The sequence below is a fragment of the Oncorhynchus clarkii genome, chromosome 10 (genome assembly GCF_045791955.1).
Source record: "Oncorhynchus clarkii lewisi isolate Uvic-CL-2024 chromosome 10, UVic_Ocla_1.0, whole genome shotgun sequence".
NCBI classification, from domain to species: Eukaryota; Metazoa; Chordata; class Actinopteri; order Salmoniformes; family Salmonidae; genus Oncorhynchus; species Oncorhynchus clarkii.
The window spans coordinates 20,579,077-20,601,150 of record NC_092156.1 but is presented as its reverse complement, the minus strand read 5'-3'; the positions used below and the strand labels follow the sequence as shown (position 1 = coordinate 20,601,150).

Sequence of the window (22,074 nt, the reverse complement as noted above, 5' to 3'; positions counted from 1 at the left end):
GGTGAGTAGTTACAACCACTTGGACCATGAATTAGATCACTAACGTTAGTGTAAAGATTAATTTTATTAAAAAGATCCCGCCATTTACATTGAAAATGAAATAAAACCCCAAATCATTTAGCTTAAAAAAAAATAAAAAAATAAAAATAAAAACTAGAGTAAAACGCACAGAATGCAAAAAGATTATTTTAAAAAATACTGTAAAACGAGCTATTGAAATGTACATGATGGAAAAAGGAGTTTGGGAATCCTTTGTACATACAGATGAAATAATGCCAAAGCCAGAGGATGAAAAGCAAGGGATAAATTTTAAAAAAAATGACAGGAGAAAGAAATCAAATACATAGACAAAGGTGTAAAATGGCTTCAAGCCCCGAGGCAAACGGGGACAGCGGAACAGGAGAGTGCAGGGAGCGGTCTCGCCCCCATGGTCAGTCGGCATCAGGAGTGGGGCTTTTCCTCTGGCTCGGAGACCTGGATCGACTGAAACAAGGGATGAAGACCGTTAGCATTTTCAGTGGAGCACGACCTTCAAAACAAAGCAAGAACATTAGCATAGCTAATCCTTCAGCATAGTGCACCAGGCAGTGTGGAGAGCACTCAAACCACTAATCCTAATTTAATATATCATTGTGTTTAGATACAGGGGACAAAAATGGTAGAAACTGATAGTTGAACAATCTGGAAATCCCAATTACTACACAATAGCGAGTAATCTGGGATAAAAACTGGAAAGAGACTACATTGGTGGTGCAGAAGATGGGAAAACCAGTTCAGACAGGTGATCCATTTTGACCAGTTGAATTTAACTGTCTTCAGTACCACATGCATGAATAAAAAAGTCTTACGTCAGTGCCACATGACAAAAAAAAAATAATGTAGGGGTGTGAAGATTGAAGTTCAATACCTGTCCCTCTTGGTGGTGGCTGAGCGGGACTTGGACCGGGAGCGAGATCTGGAGACGCTGCGCGCCCTGGGGCGGGACATGGACCGGGAGCGGGAGCGAGATCGGGAGCGACTGCAGAGGAAACAGCATGGTGGTCAGTAGGCAAGGAGGGGACTAAATCCTCATTGCAATACTGGTTATTTTTTGTACTGGCACGCAATTTCATTCCACTTCAAGCAATAGCTAGGTTTCCCTCAATTTGTCAGATTTACACAAATACACTGCTCAAAAAAATAAAGGGAACATGATGTCCCAGATGTGCTCAATTGGATTCAGGTCTGGGGAACGGGCGGGCCAGTCCATAGCATCAATGCCTTCCTCTTACAGGAACTGCTGACACACTCCAGCCACATGAGGTCTAGCATTGTCTTGCATTAGGAGGAACCCAGGGCCAACCGCACCAGCATATGGTCTCACAAGGGGTCTGAGGATCTCATCTCAGTACCTAATGGCAGTCAGGCTACCTCTGGCGAGCACGTGGAGGGCTCGTGCGGCCCCCCAAATAAATGCCACCTCACACCATGACTGACCCACCGCCAAACCGGTCATGCTGGAGGATGTTGCAGGCAGCAGAACGTTCTCCACGGCGTCTCCAGACTCTGTCATGTCTGTCACGTGCTCAGTGTGAACCTGCTTTCATCTGTGAAGAGCATAGGGCGCCAGTGGCGAATTTGCCAATCTTGGTGTTCTCTGGCAAATGCCAAACGTCCTGCACGGTGTTGGGCTGTAAACACAACCCCCACCTGTGGACGTCGGGCCCTCATACCACCCTCATGGAGTCTGTTTCTGACCGTTTGAGCAGACACATGCGCATTTGTGGCCTGCTGGAGGTCATTTTGCAGGGCTCTGGCAGTGCTCCTCCTTGCACAAAGGCGGAGGTAGCGGTCCTGCTGCTTGGTTGCTGCCCTCCTATGGCCTCCTCCACGTCTTCTGATGTACTGGCCTGTCTCCTGGTAGCGCCTCCATGCTCTGGACACTACGCTGACAGACACAGCAAACCTTCTTGCCACAGCTCGCATTGATGTGCCATCCTGGATGAGCTGCACTACCTGAGCCACTTGTGTGGGTTGTAGACTCCGTCTCATGCTACCACTAGAGTGAAAGCACCGCCAGCATTCAAGTGACCAAAACATCAGCCAGGAAGCATAGGAACTGAGAAGTGGTCTGTGGTCACCACCTGCAGAACCACTCCTTTATTGGGGGTGTCTTGCTAATTGCCTATAATTTCCACCTGTTGTCTATCCCATTTGCACAACAGCATGCAAAATTTATTGTCAGTGTTGCTTCCTAATTGGACAGTTTGATTTCACAGAAGTGTGATTGACTTGGAGTTACATTGTGTTGTTTAAGTGTTCCCTTTATTTTTTTGAGCAGTGTATAATATTGGCATTTTACCAACAGAGGTGTTGTCAAACTGTCTTGTGAATAAAAGGTTGTGCGTAATGACAGTGCTTTTAGTGCACTGTCAACTTTCATTTATTGAAAAAAAAATGTAATCCATTGCATTTTCTTTACTTTGTCAAAGGTTTTTGCACAAAAAGTCTGCGATAAACAAATGCACACTTGTCTTAACATGTACTCTAGCAAACAGTTTACAGATACAGTGCAGAGGGTAGGCTACATGAGATTATGGATAAGAGCAAGATCATTTGTAGTGGTCAATTGGCAGCCAAACACAGATGACCCATCTATTGGAAAGGAGCATCAAGCTTATCACGATGTACTCTCTTTCATCCACCTTGTGAAGTTAATCACAATTTATTGAAACTGTAGCTTAATATAGTGTGCACGCTTTTTTAAGTTTAAGTGAGGACCACGCCACACTACCGCAAAATTGTTATTCTATCAACAATGGCTAAGAGGGCGCCTTGAGCTTCGATAAAACATTTCAGGATTCTTCGTTTTTTTCTAGTGTTTCTCAAATTTCCTTAGTTTGTTTCGTGCATTACTACTCACACACACACACAGGTAGAACTTTTGGAATACGAATCGCTGGGTACTCACTGTCCACCTGACCTCAAAGAAATCCCTGAGACAACAGAACGATAGACTAGCTTCTTCGGCGAGGAGCTGAGGTGCTTGAGAGTCCTATCAGAGAGTAGGCAGAAAAGACACCTAACGGCAAGGCAGACGTGGCGGGGTCTTAATCTCACTAAGATGCTGGGCAACCAGTCTTCCATTACAGATTAATTGACGACAGCTCAGCATTCAACACCATAATGCCCTCAAAGCTCATCACTAAGCTAAGGATCCTGGGACTAAACACCTCCCTCTGCAACTGGATCCTGGACTTCCTGACGGGCCGCCCCCAGGTGGTGAGGGTAGGTAGCAACAACATCTGCCACGCTGATCCACAACACCAGAGCCCTTCAGGGGTGCGTGCTCAGTCCTCTCCTGTACTCCCTGTTCACCCACGACTGCATGACCAAGCACGACTACAACACCATAATTAAGTTTGCAGACGACAAGTGGTAAGCCTGATCACCGACGAGAACCTATAGGGAGGTCTGAGACCTGGCCGGGTGGTGCCAGAATAACAACCTATCCCTCAATGTAATCAAGACAAAGGAGATGATTGTGGACTACAGGAAAAAGAGGACCGAACACGCCCCCATTCTCATCGACGGGGCTCTAGTGGAGCAGGTTGAAAGCTTCAAGTTCCTTGGTATCCACATCACCAACAAACTAACATGGTCCAAACACACCAAGACAGTCATGAAGAGGGCACGACAAAGCCTATTCCCCCTCAGGAGACTGAAAAGATTTGGCATGGGTATTCAGATCCTCAAAAGGTTCTACAGCTGCACCATTGAGAGCATCCTGACTGATTGAGTCACTGCCTGGTACGGCAAATGCTCGGCCCGCAAGGCACCACAGAGGTTAGTGCTTACGGCCCAGCACATCAGTGGGGGTAAGCTGCCTGCCATCCAGGACCTTTATTCCAGGCGGTGTCAGAGGAAGGCCCTAAAAATGGTCAAAGATCCCAGCCATACTGCTCTCTATGCTACTGCATGGCAAGCGGTACCGGAAACACCAAGTCTAGGACCAAAAGGCTTCTCAACAACTTTTACCCCCAAGCCATAACACTCCTGACCAGGTAATCAAATGACTACCCGGCCTATTTGCATTGTGTCCCACCAACCCCTCTTTTACGCTGCTGCTACTCTGTTTATCATCTATACCTACATGTACATATTACCTCAATTAGCCCGACTAACCGGTGCCCCTCCACAGACTGTACCGGTACCACCTGTATAAAGCCTTTCACTGTTTACTTAACTGTTGGTTAGGGCTTGTAAGTAAGCATTTCACTAAGGTCTACCTACACCGGTTGTATTCGGCGCACGTGAGAAATAAACTTTGATTTGATTATAATATTCACCAATTTTCAATCATTAATGACCAAACTTTCCAAACCCAGAGCAAGGATCTCCTTTCAGTGGGACATCAGATCCTGCAACACTTTTTTTCTGAGGCTTTGCTTTCCTCCGACATCCAGACAGATGATATACAACCAGCATGTTTTACAGTTTTGAGCAGATAGGAAGCGGGCTCTCTGGCAAGAGCGGTGGGCTCTGCTTTATGACCAACACATGGTGTGTCGGTGGGAACTTGAGTTTATGCTCCGCCGACTTGGAATACTTGGTCATAAAATGTTGTCCTTTTTATCGTCGAGAGAGTTCACCAGGATTAATCGCCATAGGTGTGTACATCTCGCCCCAAGCCGACACCAAAAAGGATCTGAAAGGTCTTCATTGGACCCTGAACAAACTGGAGACTGCATTCCCGGAGGCAGAGTACACTGTTGCAGGGGACTTTAATAAAAGTAATTTGAGAACCGTGCTCCCAAATTATTACCAACACATCTACTGTCTAACTCACAGAAATTCTACTCTTGACCATTGCTACACACTTGACACAGGTATAAGGCCCTCTCCCGTCCTTTCGGAAAATCCAACCATGACCCCATCTTGCTTCTCCCCGCTTACAAAGATTCTAGAGGGAAGTTCCGGTGATCAGGTTGGTACAGCGTTGGTCCGACCAATCAGAATTCACGCTCCAAGAAGGTTTTGATTACGTGGACTGGAATATGTTCCGGGTTGCCTCTGGAGATGTCAACAAATATGCAGGCTCCGTCACCGGATCCATAAAAAAAAATGCTTAGTTAATGCTTACCTATAGGATCTTTCAAAACGTACCTGAATCAAAAACCACTGATTGATAGCCAACAAAAAAAAAAAAATGTATGGATACCCTTGTAGGGAAACCGATGCTGCTTATAGTCGCCAATGCCACCCACAAGGTAAACATTTTTCTCAAGATTTGAGCACAATGACCCTGCGCTGCCGAGGAGAGCCCACGTTGAAAACGTGGGCTACATACTCAGTCTCTCCTGAGGACATAAGTCTTTCAAAACATGTTAACCGTAGCAAGGCTGCCAGCCCAGAAGGCATCTCCAGTCGTGCCCTCAGCATGTGTAAATGAGCTGGCTGTTATGTTCTAACATTTTCAATCTCCCCCTAGCTCAGGCCTCTAATACTAGAGGTCGACCAATTAATCAGGGCTGATTTCAAGTTTTCATAACAAAAATCGGTAATAGGCATTTTTTGGATTCCGATTACATTGCACTCCACGAGGAGACTGCGTGGCAGGCTGACCACCTGTTATGCAAGTGCAGTAAGAAGCCAAGGTAAGTTGCAAGCTAGCATTAAACTACTTATTAAAAAAAAATTAAAAAACGATCATATTCATTAGTTAACTACACATGGTTGATATTACTAGTTGATCTAGCTTGTCCTGCGTTGCATTGGGGCGGCAGTGTAGCCTAGTGCTTAGAGCGTTGGACAAGTAATCGAAAGGTTGCAAGTTCAAATCCCAGAGCTGACATGGTACAAATCTGTCATTCTGCCCCTGAACAAGGCAGTTAACTGTTCCTAGGCTGTCATTGAAAATAAGAATTTGTTCTTAACTGACTAGCCTAGTTAAATAAAGGTAAAATAAAATATAATCAATGCGGTGCATGTTAATTTATTGAATCACAGCCTACTTGGCCAAACGGGTGATGATTAAACAAGCACATTCGAAAAAAGCACGGTCGTTGCACCAATGTGTACCTAACACAAACCTCAATGTATTTCTTAAAATCAATACACAAGCATATTTGTATTACCTGCATATTTAGTTAAATTCATGTTAGCAGGCAATATTATTTTAACTAGGGAAATTGTGCCACTTCTCTTGTTCTGTGCAAGCAGAGTCAGGGTATATGCAGCAGTTTGGGCCGCCTGGCTCATTGCAAACTAACAAAGAACGTAATGAATTTGCCAGAATTTTACATAATTATGACATAACATTGAAGGTTGTGCAATGTAACAGCAATATTTAGACTTAGGGATACCACCAGTTCGATAAAATACGGAACGGTTCCGTATTTTACAGAAATAATAAACATTGTTTTCAAAATGTTTTCCGGATTTGACCATATTAAGCCTATGATTTGAGAGCAGTCTGAGCGGTGGTAGGTAGCAGCAGGCTCGTAAGCATTCATTCAAACAGCACTTTCCTGCATTTGCCAGCAGCTCTTCGCTGTGCTTCAAGCATTGCGCTGTTTATGACCTCTAGCCCATCAACTCTCGAGACTAGGCTGGCAATACTATAGTGCCTATAAGAACATCCAATAGTCAAAGGTATATGAAATACAAATGGTATAGAGAGAAATAGTCCTATAACTACAACCTAAAACTTCTTAACTGGGAATATTGAAGACTCATGTTAAAAGGAACCACCAACATGTTCTCATGTTTTGAGCAAGGAACATAAACGTTAGCTTTATGTAGGTAGCACATATTGCACTTTTACTTTTCACCAACACAGTTTTTGCATTATTTAAACCAAACATAATTCATTATTTGAGACTAAATTGATTTTATTCATTATATTAAGTTAAAATAAGTGTTCATTGTTCATTCAGTATTGTTGTAATTGTCATTACAAAATACATCTATTTTTTTTATATAACTTTTTTTAAATATACATTTTAAAAATATATATTTTTGAAACAATTTAAAGTGTTTTTCCCCCCATCTATTTTTTAAAAAATTATTATTATTTATTTTTTATAAACAGCATCGGCTTTTTATGGTCCTCCAATAAACCGGTATCAGCATTGAAAAATCATAATCGGTCTACCTCTACACCCACCTGCTTCAAGATGTCCACTATCATACCTGTGCACAAGAGAAGGAAAGTGAACCAACTGAATGACTACGACCAGTAGCACGCACTTCCGCCATCAGTGCTTCGAGAGGCTAGTCAAAGACCATATCGCTTCCTCCCTCCTCGACCCTTTCAAATTTGCCTACCGCCCTGACAGTTCCACAGACAACGCCATTGCCTTGCACACTGCCCTTACCCACTTGGACAAAATAAATGCATGTTAAAATGTTCATTGACTACAGCTCGGTCTTCAATACCATAGTGCCCTATAATGGGGCGGCAGGTAGCCTAGTGATTAGAGCGTTGGACTAGTAACCGAAAGGTTGCAAATCTGTCATTCTGCCCCTGAACAAGGCAGTTAACACACTGTTCCTAGGCCATCATTGAAAATAAGAATTTGTTCTTAACTGACTTCCCTAGTTAAAAAAAGTAAATAAAAAATAAGCTCATTACAAAGCTCAAAACCCTGGGTCTGAACTCCTCCCTTTGCCACTGAGTCCTGGACTTCTTGAGGGGCCACCCCCGGCCTGTCCCTGAGGACCCTCAGTTTTCTACAGGCATACCAGAGATCATACTGTTGGACTGCATCACAGCCTGGTACAGCAACTCCACCGCTGTGGACCGCAAGGCTCTTCAGAGGGTGATACGTGCAGCCGAACGCACCATTGGGTGCCCTACAGGACACCTACAACACCAGGTGCCACAGGAAGATCATCAGGGACACCAGCCCACGCCCTGTTCTCCCCGCTTCATCACTCAGATGCAGGCAGTACAGGAGTATGATGCTAAAAACCGAACCACTGGCCAATAGTTTCTACCCTCAGGCTGCTGAATAGCCACCCCTAGTCAGCTCTCCCGCCATGGACATTTCTCTCCTGCTCCACCTATGGTCATTCCACCCCACCAACAGCATTTACTCTGCCTCCACCCTAATGGACACATTCATTCATCACTGCCTCAGTTATTATTATGTATAGTGTTATTTATATAGTTAATTTTATAACCAGTCACTAGTCCTGCATGTTGGAGCTCAAAGCCTAATATTTTCATTGTACCCTGCAATCACACCTGCAACTCTGTACGTGACCATAAGACAATCTGAAACAATTGCACAAGAAATTGTTTACGCCTCAATTCACCGCATAATCTAATCACCAACAACAAAATACCCACCCCCGTCTAGCGTATTTTGTTTTGCCGACATTTAACAATTTTAGTTTCCATCAGGGTTTTGTTTATCCAACAGGTACTTTACTCAAAAAAAATAGTTGAATGGAAACTTGGTTATTGGCATACATTCAACATATAGCAATTATCCGGTCTTCTAGTCAGATTGTAGATTAGGTCTACTTTAAAACGTGCCAAAGTCCTATATTATTCTCCCAAGGAATAGATTTCACCAGTAAGCTGCCTCTGCCATGACAGTACAGCCTTGGGTGCAATATAGGTTGGTTTTCAACATTGATGAAAACCCCTTAAAGGGGGCAGTGGCGACACTACACAAAATGAAAGTAGCACTTACAATACATTTTTTATCAGTCATTACTTTCAGTTGCATAATCTGTCTCAGTAAGAGCTGGACGATGGGCCTACCATGTTGAAAGACCACTTCATTACTGACTATCGTGTATGTGAGCCTTACCTTGCTGCTCTGCGCACTGGACTTCTGGACGACCTGCGCACTGGACTTCTGGACGACCTGCGCACTGGACTTCTGGACGACCTGCGCATTGGACTTCTGGACGACCTGCGCACTGGACTTCTGGACGACCTGCGCACTGGACTTCTGGACTTGGAACGTGCTGGGGACCCAGATCTACTGTGCAAAGACAATACCCTCAGCATCATCATGTTATCTATTCAAAGCTGCTCTATCCACTATAAGCTAACTAAGGGTTGGGTGCCTATAGTGCCTTTAATTAAACTCCTTGACTTGATCTACTTTGTGTTATAGCCTGAATTTATTATGGATTAAATTGCAATTGTATCTCTGACCTACACACAATACCCCATGTCGAAGTGGAATCATGTTTTTATTATTAATAAAAAATAATTGTATGAGTCAATAGGTATTCAACCCTGTTAATGGCAAGCCTAAATAGGTTCTGGAGAAAGAAAATGTGGTTAACAATTCACATAATATATTGCATGGACTCACTGTGAAATTAGTGTGTACCATGTTTTTTTTAATGACTACCTCAGCTGTTAAAAAAAACGCCCAATAATAGCGTAGAATTTCAAACAGATTCAACCACAAAGACCAAGGAGTTTTTCCAATGCCTCGCAAATGGCACCTATTGGTAGATGGGTAAAAAAAAATAAAAGCAGACATTGAATAACAATTGAAGTCCTTAATTACACTTTGAATGGTGTATCAATACACCCCGTCACTACAAAGATACACAATTGCCGGAAAGGAAGGAAACCGCTTAGGGATTTCACCATGAGGCCAAACAGTTGAGTTTTATGGCTGTGATGGGCAAAAACTGAGGATGGATCAACATTGTAGTTACTCCACAATACTATCCTAATGGACAGTGAAAAGGAAGCATACACAAAATAAAAAATATTCCAAAACATGCATCATGTTAGCAATAAGGCACTAAAGTAAAACTTGCAAAAGACGTGGCAGAGAAACTAATTTCATGTCCTGAATACAAAGCGTAATCTTCAGGACGAATCCAACTCAACACATCACAGAGTACCACTTCATATTTTCAAGCATAGTGGTGGCTGCATCATGTTATGGGTATGCTTGTCATCGGCAAGGACTATTGAGGACTATAAAAAGTGTGTAGTTGATTTTAAAATTCCCAAAGGGCATTCTTACCCAGTGACCTATTTTTAGAATTTTGTGTACAGAACCCCGATATAGGTAGGTAGTATTTTAGGCAATTGGAAAATAGGAATTGGGTGTAGAGCCACCTAGGCAACAGAAGGTCCGTAATGACACGATACCAACGTAAACTAGGTCCGTAATGACACGAGGTATCTGCAGTACCAATATAAACTAGGTCCATAATGACACGAGGTATCAGTGGCTACCACAAAGACTATCAGTGGACACTACCTATGTAAACTAACTGAAAGGAGATAGCAGGAAGGGTAGAGTCAGATCTACGCACATCTAGGTCTGGTTATCCAACGAAGGAGGAAGCCTAATACAGCGGCGTGAGATACGAGATATTAATGTCAAAATAACAAGGAACAGAAAAATAGGCAGCTGACTAGGGATTTACGATCCCTGGAAAATAGCTTATAGTTTGTATACGGGTGAGACCTAATGTCCGATCGAAAGACACCTCTATAGATAAAGTTGCAAGAAAGGAAAAACACACAGGTTAAGAGAATACACAATAGTAAAGGACGATAGCATTTGAGTAAAAGATTAAAGAGACACACAGATTGTGCAGGAGAGCAACTATAGTAATTGGATAACGGGAAAAGAGCAGATACATAGGTCATAGAAATACATAGATTGTGAGAATAAGCATAGTAACTTCAAGGTTTTACTAACGATGGGCAGTAAATCCTCAAAGGAGGTCCAGGAATTAACCGGGGATGAGAGGTAAATCTAATGCCCAAAATGGAGAAAGTACAAATTTGAGATGTAGAAACATTTGAATGAATGATAAGGTAGATACATAAGACGTGTGTAGATAGTCAAGGGAAACAGCAGGTCGAGGGTTAAATACCTGGCTGTCTGAATCCAGGAAAAGAAGGTAAGAAGGCAAGCGTAGAGAGGGTGAGAGAAAGTTACAAGAAGGATATCAGCAGGGGGGGAAATTATGTGCGTGTGAGACCTAATAACTTATCAAAAGTCATAGTAGTAATTATTCCTAAATTCTGAGTAGGAGATAGAGTGACAAGGGCCAAGAGAGGAAAGGAAAAGAGAAGATAAGGGGATATACAGGGAAAAAGAGAAGCAGAGACAACGAGAGAGAGGAGAATCCTCGCTGGGGAAACGCGTGGACCTTTAAATTAGGGCTATATTCTGGGAATTGCCTCAGTAGAAATAGGGTTATTTGCGTCCCCGTCATTTCAATAGTGTTGGTGGTCCAGCGGTAGAATTCTTACCTACAACACGGGAGACTCGGGTTCACATCTCAGCCTATGCACCAATTGACTACAATTTGGGTTTCTGATTGTAATTCAACGATTGACATGTTTTGCCTGGAAAGATACGGTTGTTTATGTTCGTTTAAGATATAAACGGAACGTTTTAATAGCTTGTTTAGGTTAAATTGAGAGATTAATTCATTCTAAATAATAGCGAGGCGATGTCGATGTAATATGGTGTCTGTTGCCTAAATGATCTGCTGGAATAACTATTGAGAATGGAGTCGTATTTAAATTACTGGATCATAGAAGCGACAGTTACCCAAATGTAATGAATTCTAAATAATAGCGGAGAGATAATTGCGATAGAGTTATGCCCATCGAATTGTGTTATTATTCTTATGGATTGACTGATGTAGGTTATACATTTGGTGACTTACATGTTACCTTTAAGTATTGGACATTTCATAAGTGTGAAGCCGAAAGAGAAGGGACAGTTGTAAAGTTTAGTTTTAATCGTACGATAGCGGTATGGCAGAACGTTGTTGGAGGAGAGGTTATATTTTTGTCCACTGGAGTTGGTTAGAAGAGGAGTTAGTCGCGCTCACTGGGCAATATTTGGCTGTAAGAGATTCAGGTCTGAATAGTTGAATCGTACAAGTTGTGATAGTTTCTGGTTATTGGTTCTTGGTTTGCTTGTTTAGGTTATTGATTCTTGGTTTGATAACACCAGTGAAATTGAACAGGAAGTTAAGGTATTCTAACATTATAATCTGTTTCCATTACTTGGAACAATGTCAGGTCAGTAAAGTGGATTGCAGGTTGAGTTCATTTTATTTTACAGGGGCAGTGCACATTAATCACAGTTGTGTGGGTCTAATGGCAGGGTATTCATGTCAAGAATTTTGAGAGACTTGTTAGCAGACAAACTGAATGGGTTTTAATGTTGCAAAGCAAGCTTGGGCTAAACTAGTCAAGTAGTAGGGGAATTTCATAGATTTAAAGTACAGTATTGTATCCAAGGGTAGCGCATGCTCAATTAAGTACATATAACCATTGATGAAATTTAAAACTAATGGTTGGAGGTAGTTCAATGAGAAGATATCACTATTATTAGATTTTGTTTGCGTTTCTGAATGAATGCTGACCATGGGTTTTTTTCTGTGAAAAGGAGTGCTTCATTGTCTTTCTTTTGATGAGATCGAGGCATATTTCTACCAAATTGAAATGGCCTGGAAGTGTTTTGTTTGTTTAGAACCTGGGGGTTGTCTTTGGGTTTGAGGAGATTTCCATTTTTCATATTCTATCTTAAAAGGGGTATACACACACACACATATATGGAATATTCTAAGTTTTATTTTCTGAGTTTTAATTAAACACGTGAATTATTTTGATAACGGGAATGTTCTGGAAACCTGGGATACAACATGTAGAAAATGTTTGGTTTTTCATTAATTTGTATAATATAGTAGGAAACACGACTATAAAAAGGTGGTATGACTTTTGACCTCTATCATGGCTTTCCTTTGTGGTCTGATCAGCCTCATGGGAGGGCCATTAGGATAATGAATTTATTGTAAATTTGTAAAACTGATTTCAAGGTAAATTGTGTAATTGATAATTATGAACGAGTTTATTTGTAACTTGAACCAATGAGAAGAAAGAAATGGCATAGCCTTGGATTAATGGTAGACTTATGCAGCCCCGTTGGGAAGGCCCATACCAGGTTCTGTTAACCTTGTGACTAGGGGGCAGTATTTTCATTTGGATAAAAAACGTTCCCGTTTTAAAACGGGATATTTTGTCACGACAAGATGCTCGACTATGCATATAATTGACAGCTTTGGATAGAAAACACTGACTTTTCCAAAACTGCGAAGATATTGTCTGTGAGTGCAACAGAACTGATGTTACAGGCGAAACCAGGAATCAGGAAGTGCCGCATTTTTTGAAAGCGCTTCATACCAATGACTCCTTATATGGCTGTGAATGGGCTACGTATGAGCTTACGCTTTCTACGTATTCCCCAAGGTGTCTACAGCATTGTGACGTCTTTTTACGCATTTATGTTGAAGAATAGCCGTAAGGGACCACATTGAGCAAGTGGTCACATGATGGCTCCCGCAGAAAATCCTGCATAAAGTACTGAGGTAGCCATTATTCCAATCGCTTCTAATGAGAAACCAATTGTCCTGACGAATATATTATCGAATAGATGTGTGAAAAACACCGTGAGGATTGATTCTAAACAACGTTTGCCATGTTTCCATCGATATTATGGAGCTAATTAGGAAAAAAGTTTGGCGTTGTAGTGACCGCATTTTCCGGTCGATTTCTCAGCCAATTGTGAAGAACAAACGGGAGCTATTTCGCCTACAAAAATAATATTTTGGGAAAAAAGGAACATTTGCTATCTAACAGAGTCTCCTGAGTGAAAACATCCGAAGTTCTTCAAAGGTAAATTATTTAATTTGATTGCTTTTCTTATTTTCGTGAAAATGTTGCCTGCTGCTAGCAGAGCCTAGCATAGCATTATGCCATGATAAACTTACACAAATGCTTGTCTAGCGTTGGCTGTAAAGCATATTATGAAAATCTAATATAACAGTGTGATTAACAAAAGGCTAAGCTGTGTGTCAATATTTTTCATTTGTGATTTTCATGAATAGGAAGATCTATGTCCGCTGCGTTATGCTAATTAGTTTGAGGCGATGTACACGGATCCGGGTTTGAGAGTCGCAAGAAGTTAAACCACTGCCTTTTCCACTAGAATAGCTGAGAGTCACTTGGGTCCACGTTACCCACTGCAAGAAAGTATGTACACATGATCACACACAGAGTTAGGAGAAGAACCAAGTACCAACAGGTTCCGGGGGTGACCTCCTTAACGAAGAATTCCTATCCCGACCGTTCATCACTGTGGGTGATCCTAGAAGTGTGAGTATGGGGTGGTACCTAGCAGACCAACTAAGGGCAGGAGAGGGTTGGCGGTTTTTGGGAAGAGTAGGGGCTCTGAGCTGCATCCTAGTCTTTGAAACCTCTCCGATACATCCAGATCCACCACCGGCGGGTACTAATTATAGGACGCCATTGTCATTGATAAAAAGTAAAAGACAAACTATATAATACACCGATGAGTGTCTTACAGAATAAGGAGTCAAAGAAGATCAAGATGTAGGATTTAAGGTAAACATTAAGCAATTCCCTAGGAAAGCAAATAACTTTACAGGGATTGGGTTGGCCAGATTGACATACTCGGCCAAACCACCTCGGTTCACTTGAACTCCGGATGAGTACCAGTGTTATAGATACAAGAATGGCACTGACAACTTAGATGATTTTAATGGCTGAAAGGTAATCGTTAATGTGACTGACTTAGGTTTGGAAGAACAGGAGACAATTCTTAACCTCACAGCACCTATAACTGATGTAAGGTGGGCTCGTACCAGCAAAGGACGCATACGACAGAAACTACCAAAAAGGGTGGTCAGGAACTTGCGCCCCGGGGTTATTGGTCCAACCAGTTCGAGTTAGTCAGAGGCCAGTTATAGGAGGCTAAAGTAGGCACAGGAGTTTTGACCAGGATGGGAGTTTAGATGGATGCTATTGGCATCCTCAGGGAAGTTCCAAATGAAGCAAATCGATGAAGGCTTTACCACTACATTATTTTGGTGGTGGACAATAAATAAAAATGTGGATTGGATTAATGACATCTACTATAATCAGAGATTTATGAATGATACTGGGGATGCAGTAAAGGGGTTCTCTGACCAATTATCCGCCACTTCCCTCATGGCCTGGTAAAGTAGACTGACTCTCGATATGTTAATTGGCAGAAAAGGGCGGGCAGGTAGAATGATTGGGGTTCGTTGTTGTACGTTTATTTTTTGATAACACAGCTCCAGACGGATCAGTGACCAAGGCCCTGGCTGGTTTAACCACATTGGCTCACAAATTAGCAGAGAACTCTGGGGTGGATAATTCTCTTACAAATTGGTTTGACAGTATGTTTGGGAAATGGAAAAATGTCATCATCACTGTTGTGGGCAACTTTCACCTGTATGAGTGTGTTGGTTCTGTGTGGACGTTGTTGATTCCGTGTATGAGAGGTTTGATCACCAGGACTCTGGAGAGGTCAGTGACGCAACAGATGGTGAGGTACGGACCGATTCCGAGCTCTGGTCAGTGGGATGACGAATACAGGCCTGCAGGCCTAGGAGATGGCTCTGTTTCTTTTAACTACGAGGAGCCTATGTTGGATGAGACTATTTTTAATGTTTAGACTTATGAAGATAGGATTTTTATTACAAACAGGAAGCGTTATAATTTGATATAGGCCTATAACAGTCATTGATGAATATCAAATATACATACATGTATTGGTTTGAAATATTCTTGGATACCATTTATGTCTCCATATAGTGTTTGATGTATTATTTAGTCATTAAGGGTGGATTGTTAGTGATTTAAATGTTGAAAGATGAAATAATTCCACTCAGAAACCTTATAACTGTATGAAATTGATTAGAATCATACAATTATTATCTGATGTTCTTGTGCAGTTTTAGTCAGTAAGATATATATATATATATATATGCGAGTGTAGTTTTAGACAGAATTAGGGTAAAACAATATATCTGTACAATATGTCTTTATAGTATCTTAGACTGCCTGAGCAAAATTCAGTGCCGACCTAGCTAGAGATTTGGGAGAGGACAGGGAGTACTTCTCAAGGTCTCCCTAATCTTTGTTGGCTGGGTAGCAATACAGTATGTGCATAGGATACCTACTGTTTGTGTGTGAATGTAAGTGCGTAAGGAGCCAGTATAAAATGAATGGTTTTGTACAACGGACTAGCGCTCTCGTGAATAAACATTTTGACTATCATAGCTGAGCCTCAGTCTGTTTCATTCAACCAGAATCTTACAAATTCTGGGTTGCAGACAGCAGTTTATGAACATTGAGAACATAATTCTCGTGACACAAGTTTCTTCCACTTTAACAGAGTATTGTGTAGATCGTTGACAAAAAAAGACAAATCTATTTTAATCCCACAACCTAGAAAAATCAAGGGGTGTGAACACTTCCCGAAGGCACTCTAGTTGGGATGATAGCTACAAACTAAGTCAGAAAAAATACAATAAAGAGAAAAATATGTTCACCAATTTCTGCAGTAGATTAAGTCTTACCTGTTTTTGCACTTTGAGTATGATGGGGATTTATAACACCTAGTGGAGGGAGATAAGGGAACTCAAAGCTATTAACAGCAATTAAGAGAACACTGATCTGAATCAGTCAGGTAGGTCTCTTCGAATTTCAGACAGGTTCGAGTTCGGCTAGAACAAGAACTGATCAAATAAAGAGACCAAGTCTTTCAAAAGATAGAGTCAACTTGCAGGGGTCCTTTTGTGACACAGAACCACTCACCGGTCGCGGCCGTTGCTTCGGCTGCGTGAGCGGTAACGCCTTCCCCTGGACCTTGACCGTGAGCGGGACCTGCGAGAGGATCATTGATCAAATATGTGCAGTAGAAAGGTGTAGCATTTAAAGACATGTATGATGCCTCCACAAAAAGTACATTCTCTTGGAGCCACCATGTTGTTGAATGTCATTCAACAAAAGTAACATTCCAATAACAGCGGGGAAGACCGCCTCTACACTACCTGCTGCGGCGGCCACCACCCCTCTTGCTAAAGCGATAGCAGTCATATGCATAATGGCCATTCTCGCCACATTGGTAGCAGCGGTCGTTGGGGTCGAAATGCCGGCGGCTGGGGCGGTCGTGGCGTGACTTGCGAGACATACCCGTTGACAACTCCACTCTTATGCGGGCACCACAGAGCACTCTGAAACATGACAATGGTTTAAGAATAGACAGCATTTTGGGGCATACAACTGGGGGGGGGGGGGGGAATATGAAAAAATATTTAATGTTGAAGACCAAGTGTCATAGATTGAGCCCTTTGAATCCAATCAATACTGTGCTGCTGCTGTAAGCAATTCAACCGCACGTGTACTCACTTGCCATCCATGCCCTTTGTCGCATCCTCAGCATCTCTGGGATCTTCGTACTCGACAAAGGCAAAACCAGGTGGGTTCCTGGCCACCCAGACACTGCGCAAAGGTCCATAGTAGCTGAACGCCCGTTCCAACTCCCCCTTGGCAGCACCGTTGCCTAGATCACCTACATACACCTTGCAGTCAGTGTTGCGCGAGGAGCTTCGTGATGACGAGTAGGACATCTTAAAATCTGAAACCAGATAAAGGAGTGGCAAACAGACATTGAAGCACCATGCAGATCTCCAAAACTAGCATGGCCTTTTGAAGTGGGTAGGAAATAATCACCAACTCATCATTTTATGAAAATATTGAATTTATCCAGAAGCTCATGTTATGGGAACACCCTGTCAACAATGAAATAGTTTCAGCGCACGCTACAAAGAGGCAAAATCAAGATGAGCTAGCTAGCTACAACATTAGCTAACATTAAAAGGCAACTGCACTTGGCCTCTTATTAAATAAAAAAACAAATTTATGTGTGGCTGTAGACAGCCTGATGTCTTGATTTAGATTTGGCTAATTAAGAAATGCTGTGTGTTAGTTTGATGTGTGTGTTTGCAGGTGGCATGAGTTGCTGGTGTGCAACCGTGGCTAAGTTGGTTTGGCTAAGTTGGTTTTTACTTTGAATCGCCGGGGCTAGTCAGGGACCATCAATAAATTACACAGTAAATAATATTTTCATGTTGCACACCTTTTAGTTCTCAAACGCTTTCAATATTTGCATAAGAATTTCTGCAATTTATAGTTGGTTTGAGGTTAAGGCATTAAAATTTGGAGCTATTTGGAATGTTATTGTCCCATGTACACAAATTTACTGATGGCCCCTAACTAGCCCCAGAAGGATATGCAAAGTCAACCCAAATTTACAGATTTACCACAGGAATTACAAATCGGGCCACGTGCAAAGGCTCCCGAGTGGATTAGCGGTCGAAGGCACTGCATCTCAGTGCTAGAGGTGTCACTTCAGGCACCCTGGTTTGAACCCTGGCTGTATCACAACTGCCGTGATTGGGAGTCCCATTGGGCGGCGCACAATTGGCTCAGCGTTGTCCGGGTTTGGCCGGTGTAGGCCGTCATTGTAAATAATAATTTGTTCTCAACTGACTTGCCTAGTTAAATAAAGGTCACACACACCAAATTGATCACCATTTGTGTGCTGCCAGTAGGTTTGACTCAAACCCAACCAGGGTTGCTATATCAGCAGCTTTCCTGCCAAATTAGGCTACTTTGAAAAGTATGTTGCGGGTGAAAATGTATTGGTCGCGGGTTTTTGAGCTACGCCAAAATTCCAGTGCGGCCATCATGGCATCGAATTATTATTTATTTTATCTGTGCCCTGCTACTACTGACTATCAGGAAGTGAGGCAGGTGGTTGCTAAGAATGAGTGGTGCGGAGGGCTGTGTGTGTGTTGAGAAAGATCTGCAGCAGAGTCAAGTATTCGAGAAAAGCAGCGCAAGTTGCTTCCTGACCACCCACAGTCCTACCAATCATTACTAGAGCCTACACAGCAGGGGAGATAAAATGAGAAATAATCATCCAACAGTTCCAGAGAGAGGATTGAATATTGTGCTTTCTCTCTGGGTATGTTATATAGTCAGGGATGGTCCAAACAGACTCAAGGACAGCCCTGGGACGATAGATCCAAAATTCATTCAACTAGGCCTACTGTACATAAAACAATGACAACAGCAATGAGGCTGATGCAACAGATCAGAACGTTTAGCTTAAAATGTTGATATCAACTATTATTTCTTCACATTACAAGCACAGCAATGCACACACAGGAGTAGGCGATGGACAAATGTTCCTAAATACAAAAGGCACCTCACACACGTGTAGTTTCAATGTTGCAGAGTTTAAAATAGCCATTCAAATTTTTCAAAGAGGGGAGATCTACAGATGCAACGAGGGTTACTAAAATAACTACGATTGTGAATGCCGACTGCCTTCGCTCAGATTGCAAAGTGGGCGATGTGCGCCGGCCTTTCTCTCTTTCTCTTGTGACCATTTGATCTGAAGAACCTGTGCCTCAATGACATCACCAGAACCAAGACTTTAGACGTTAATGTGAATTATCCTACATTATAATTGTAAAACATGACCGCTGTTTAGCCTGTATGTATGTAATTAAAAGTCTCAAGTTTGGTTACATTTCTGGCATATCCCTCATGTAAGCGTCACTGTGGACATGAGGCTGTAAGTAGCCAATAAAACCAAGGCTATACTTTTACATGTAGTCTAATTGTGTACATTTATGCAAAATAGATTTAAGTATTATTCCAATGTTGGTCTTTTTAGGGGCAATCCTTTTAATGTCAATTGTTGGCTCAGTTGACATACCCATTTATCAATTTCAGTAGTAGGCTACCAGTAAACATTTTTTTAAATCTGGTACTGGTCATCTTCAGTTTGGGACGTTTTAAATTGCACTTTGGGATGATGGTGAAAAAAAAGTTTGCCTCAAGCCCTGTATGTAGCACTAGCTAGCCAACATTGGCTAGAAAGTTGAAGCCAGGAGAGAGAGGAACAGATCAACTTCATTACTGGCTATAAAATTGTCGTAGTAGTGACCGAATAATAGTATAATAAAACTTGATGTACTGGACTCACGATGGAAAGGAAAGAGGGACGAGAGCCATCTAGCTCCAGAGGGATTATGACTGGGGAAAAATAAAAATCAAGCTGCCTGCAGCCACATGAATGTAAAATGTTTTATTTAATAAAACCAAACTGTTGGGGGTTTTCGATTTTTATACTCCAGATTAAAAATCGATTTTAAAGCAATGTGCCTTGTTACACCATTTCACAATGTTTTCTTAACCATTCATATCGTTCAGATTAAATAATTTATGTGACGAACCAATATCAGAAAGGGCGAAATGCTGAGAACCAGGTAAATTAATTTTTACCAGTTGTATTATAATTGTCATTATGGAGACACATTATGGATAAATGTGAGAACTCCTCTCTAGCAGCGAAAAATGTTGGCCTAGTTCTCAGGCCTTGTGGGCGGACTTTGAGTAACTAGCTGGTAAGCCAGACATGTACTTTTTGATAACCACATAACGTTAACTAACAACTGTAACTAATGTATTACAAGTAACAGTAATTAGTTACTACGGGTAAATGTGTAATTAAGCCGGGACCAATGCACACAATTAGCTCGCTTGCTAGCACCAGTGTGTGCCGTACAAAAAAGTGCGCGTACTGCGCTTGTTAGAAATGATAGGCCGCACATTGTTTCATACGGCTTTGTTCACCAAATAAGGCTATACAAGTAGGATAAATATCACGATATAAAACACAGACTGCTTTAAATTTACCCCAAGCATGTTTGATATCCTAAATGTGATTTAAAACAATGTCGAAAACGCAGCTTGGACCACCATATTCAATGGCTGCCATATTCACTTGATGCAGATAGCTATGCTAACACTAGCCGCCTCAACTCAGCGAGTGAATGAACACCGTTTCCCGGTTGGCCTCAGACAGTCAGCTGAAAACACGAGTAAGAAAATGTGATTCTTTTCAAGAGTTTATACATTTAATTAATGTCGTCTTTATTTCCTTAGCGTAGTTACAAATCAATCCGGGCACTCACCTTTTCCAGGTCCACCTTTCCCGTATTGACCTAGCTGTTAGCTCTTCACATAGAGCAGCAGCACGTTTTACAGATAACCCAGAGAAGGAAATACCGCCAGCCTTCCCTGGCCAACCGGAGAGCGCTTCTTCTTTCGGTTTCAAGGAGGAGGGATTTCCTCAATAGTAACATCCCATTGGTTCCTACAAACACTATGCACGGTTTCCACTAGATGGTGAAGATACAAACTCAAAATTGGTGTAAAAATGAATGGGAAAAAAATAAAAATTGGAACGAGTGACGACTACTAGTCATGGTAAATGCTATTGACACGTCACACGCCAATTATACATTAACGTTGAATGGACTATTCCACAAGTAAACAAAATGGACTATTAAAATAAACAGGTGGATGGATGAATGAAACATTTTACACAATTGGGTCTGGCTCCAGCCTAGCCCTTGAACATGACTCGAGCTTGAGGTAGTCACCTCATACAAGTACTTGGGAGTCTGGCTAGAAGGTGCACTGTCCTTCTCGCAGCACATATCAAAACTACAGGCTAAAGTTAAATCTAGACTTGGTTTCCTCTATCGTAATCACACCTCTTTCACCCAGCTGCCAAACTAATCCCGATTCAGTTGACCATCCTACCCATGCTAGATTACGGAGACATAATTTATAGATTGGCAGGTATGCTCTAGAGCGCCTAGATGTTCTCTACCATTTGGCCATCAGATTTGCCACCAATGCTCCTTATAGGATACATCACTGCACTCTATACTCGTCCGTAAACTGGTCATCTCTGTATACCCGTTGCAAGACCCACTGGTTGATGCTTATTTATAAAACCCTCTTAGGCCCCCCTCCTCCCTATCTGAGATATCTACTACAGCCCTCATCCTCCACATACAACACCCGTACTGCCAGTCACATTCTGTTAAAGTTCCCCAAAACACACTCATCCCTGGGTCGCACATCTTTTCAGTTCGCTGCAGCTAGCGACTGGGATGAGCTGCAACAAACACTCAAACTGGACAGTTTTATCTCAATCTCTTAATTCAAAGACTCAATCATGGACACTCTTACTGACAGTTGTAGCTGCTTTGCGTGATGTATTGTTGTTTCTACCTTTTTGCCCTTTGCACTGTTGTCTGTGCCCAATAATGTTTGTACCATGTTGTTGCCATGTTCTGTTTCTACCATGCTAT

The 22,074-nt window shown here is 42.0% G+C and overlaps 1 protein-coding gene across 4 annotated transcripts; it reads right to left on the bottom strand.

The window, feature by feature from the left end:
- Nucleotides 1-45: 45 nt before the first annotated feature.
- LOC139418112 (serine/arginine-rich splicing factor 7-like) lies at nucleotides 46-21,009 on the bottom strand. 4 transcript variants are annotated; one of them, XM_071167313.1, is made up of 7 exons: nucleotides 20,884-21,009; nucleotides 17,243-17,471; nucleotides 16,885-17,067; nucleotides 16,649-16,717; nucleotides 8,805-8,978; nucleotides 908-1,018; nucleotides 46-483 (listed from the first exon to the last, which is right to left on the bottom strand). In XM_071167313.1, exons 2-7 carry the CDS (start codon nucleotides 17,461-17,463, stop codon nucleotides 432-434), a joined length of 810 nt encoding a protein of 269 aa, XP_071023414.1. In that variant the 5' UTR covers nucleotides 17,464-17,471; nucleotides 20,884-21,009; the 3' UTR covers nucleotides 46-431. The 4 variants fall into 4 exon arrangements, with proteins under 4 accessions (XP_071023414.1, XP_071023415.1, XP_071023416.1 ...); XM_071167314.1 differs by having other exon boundaries at nucleotides 8,805-8,981; nucleotides 16,649-16,710; nucleotides 16,884-17,067; nucleotides 20,884-21,005; XM_071167315.1 differs by having other exon boundaries at nucleotides 16,649-16,710; nucleotides 16,884-17,067; nucleotides 20,884-21,005.
- Nucleotides 21,010-22,074: the final 1,065 nt, after the last annotated feature.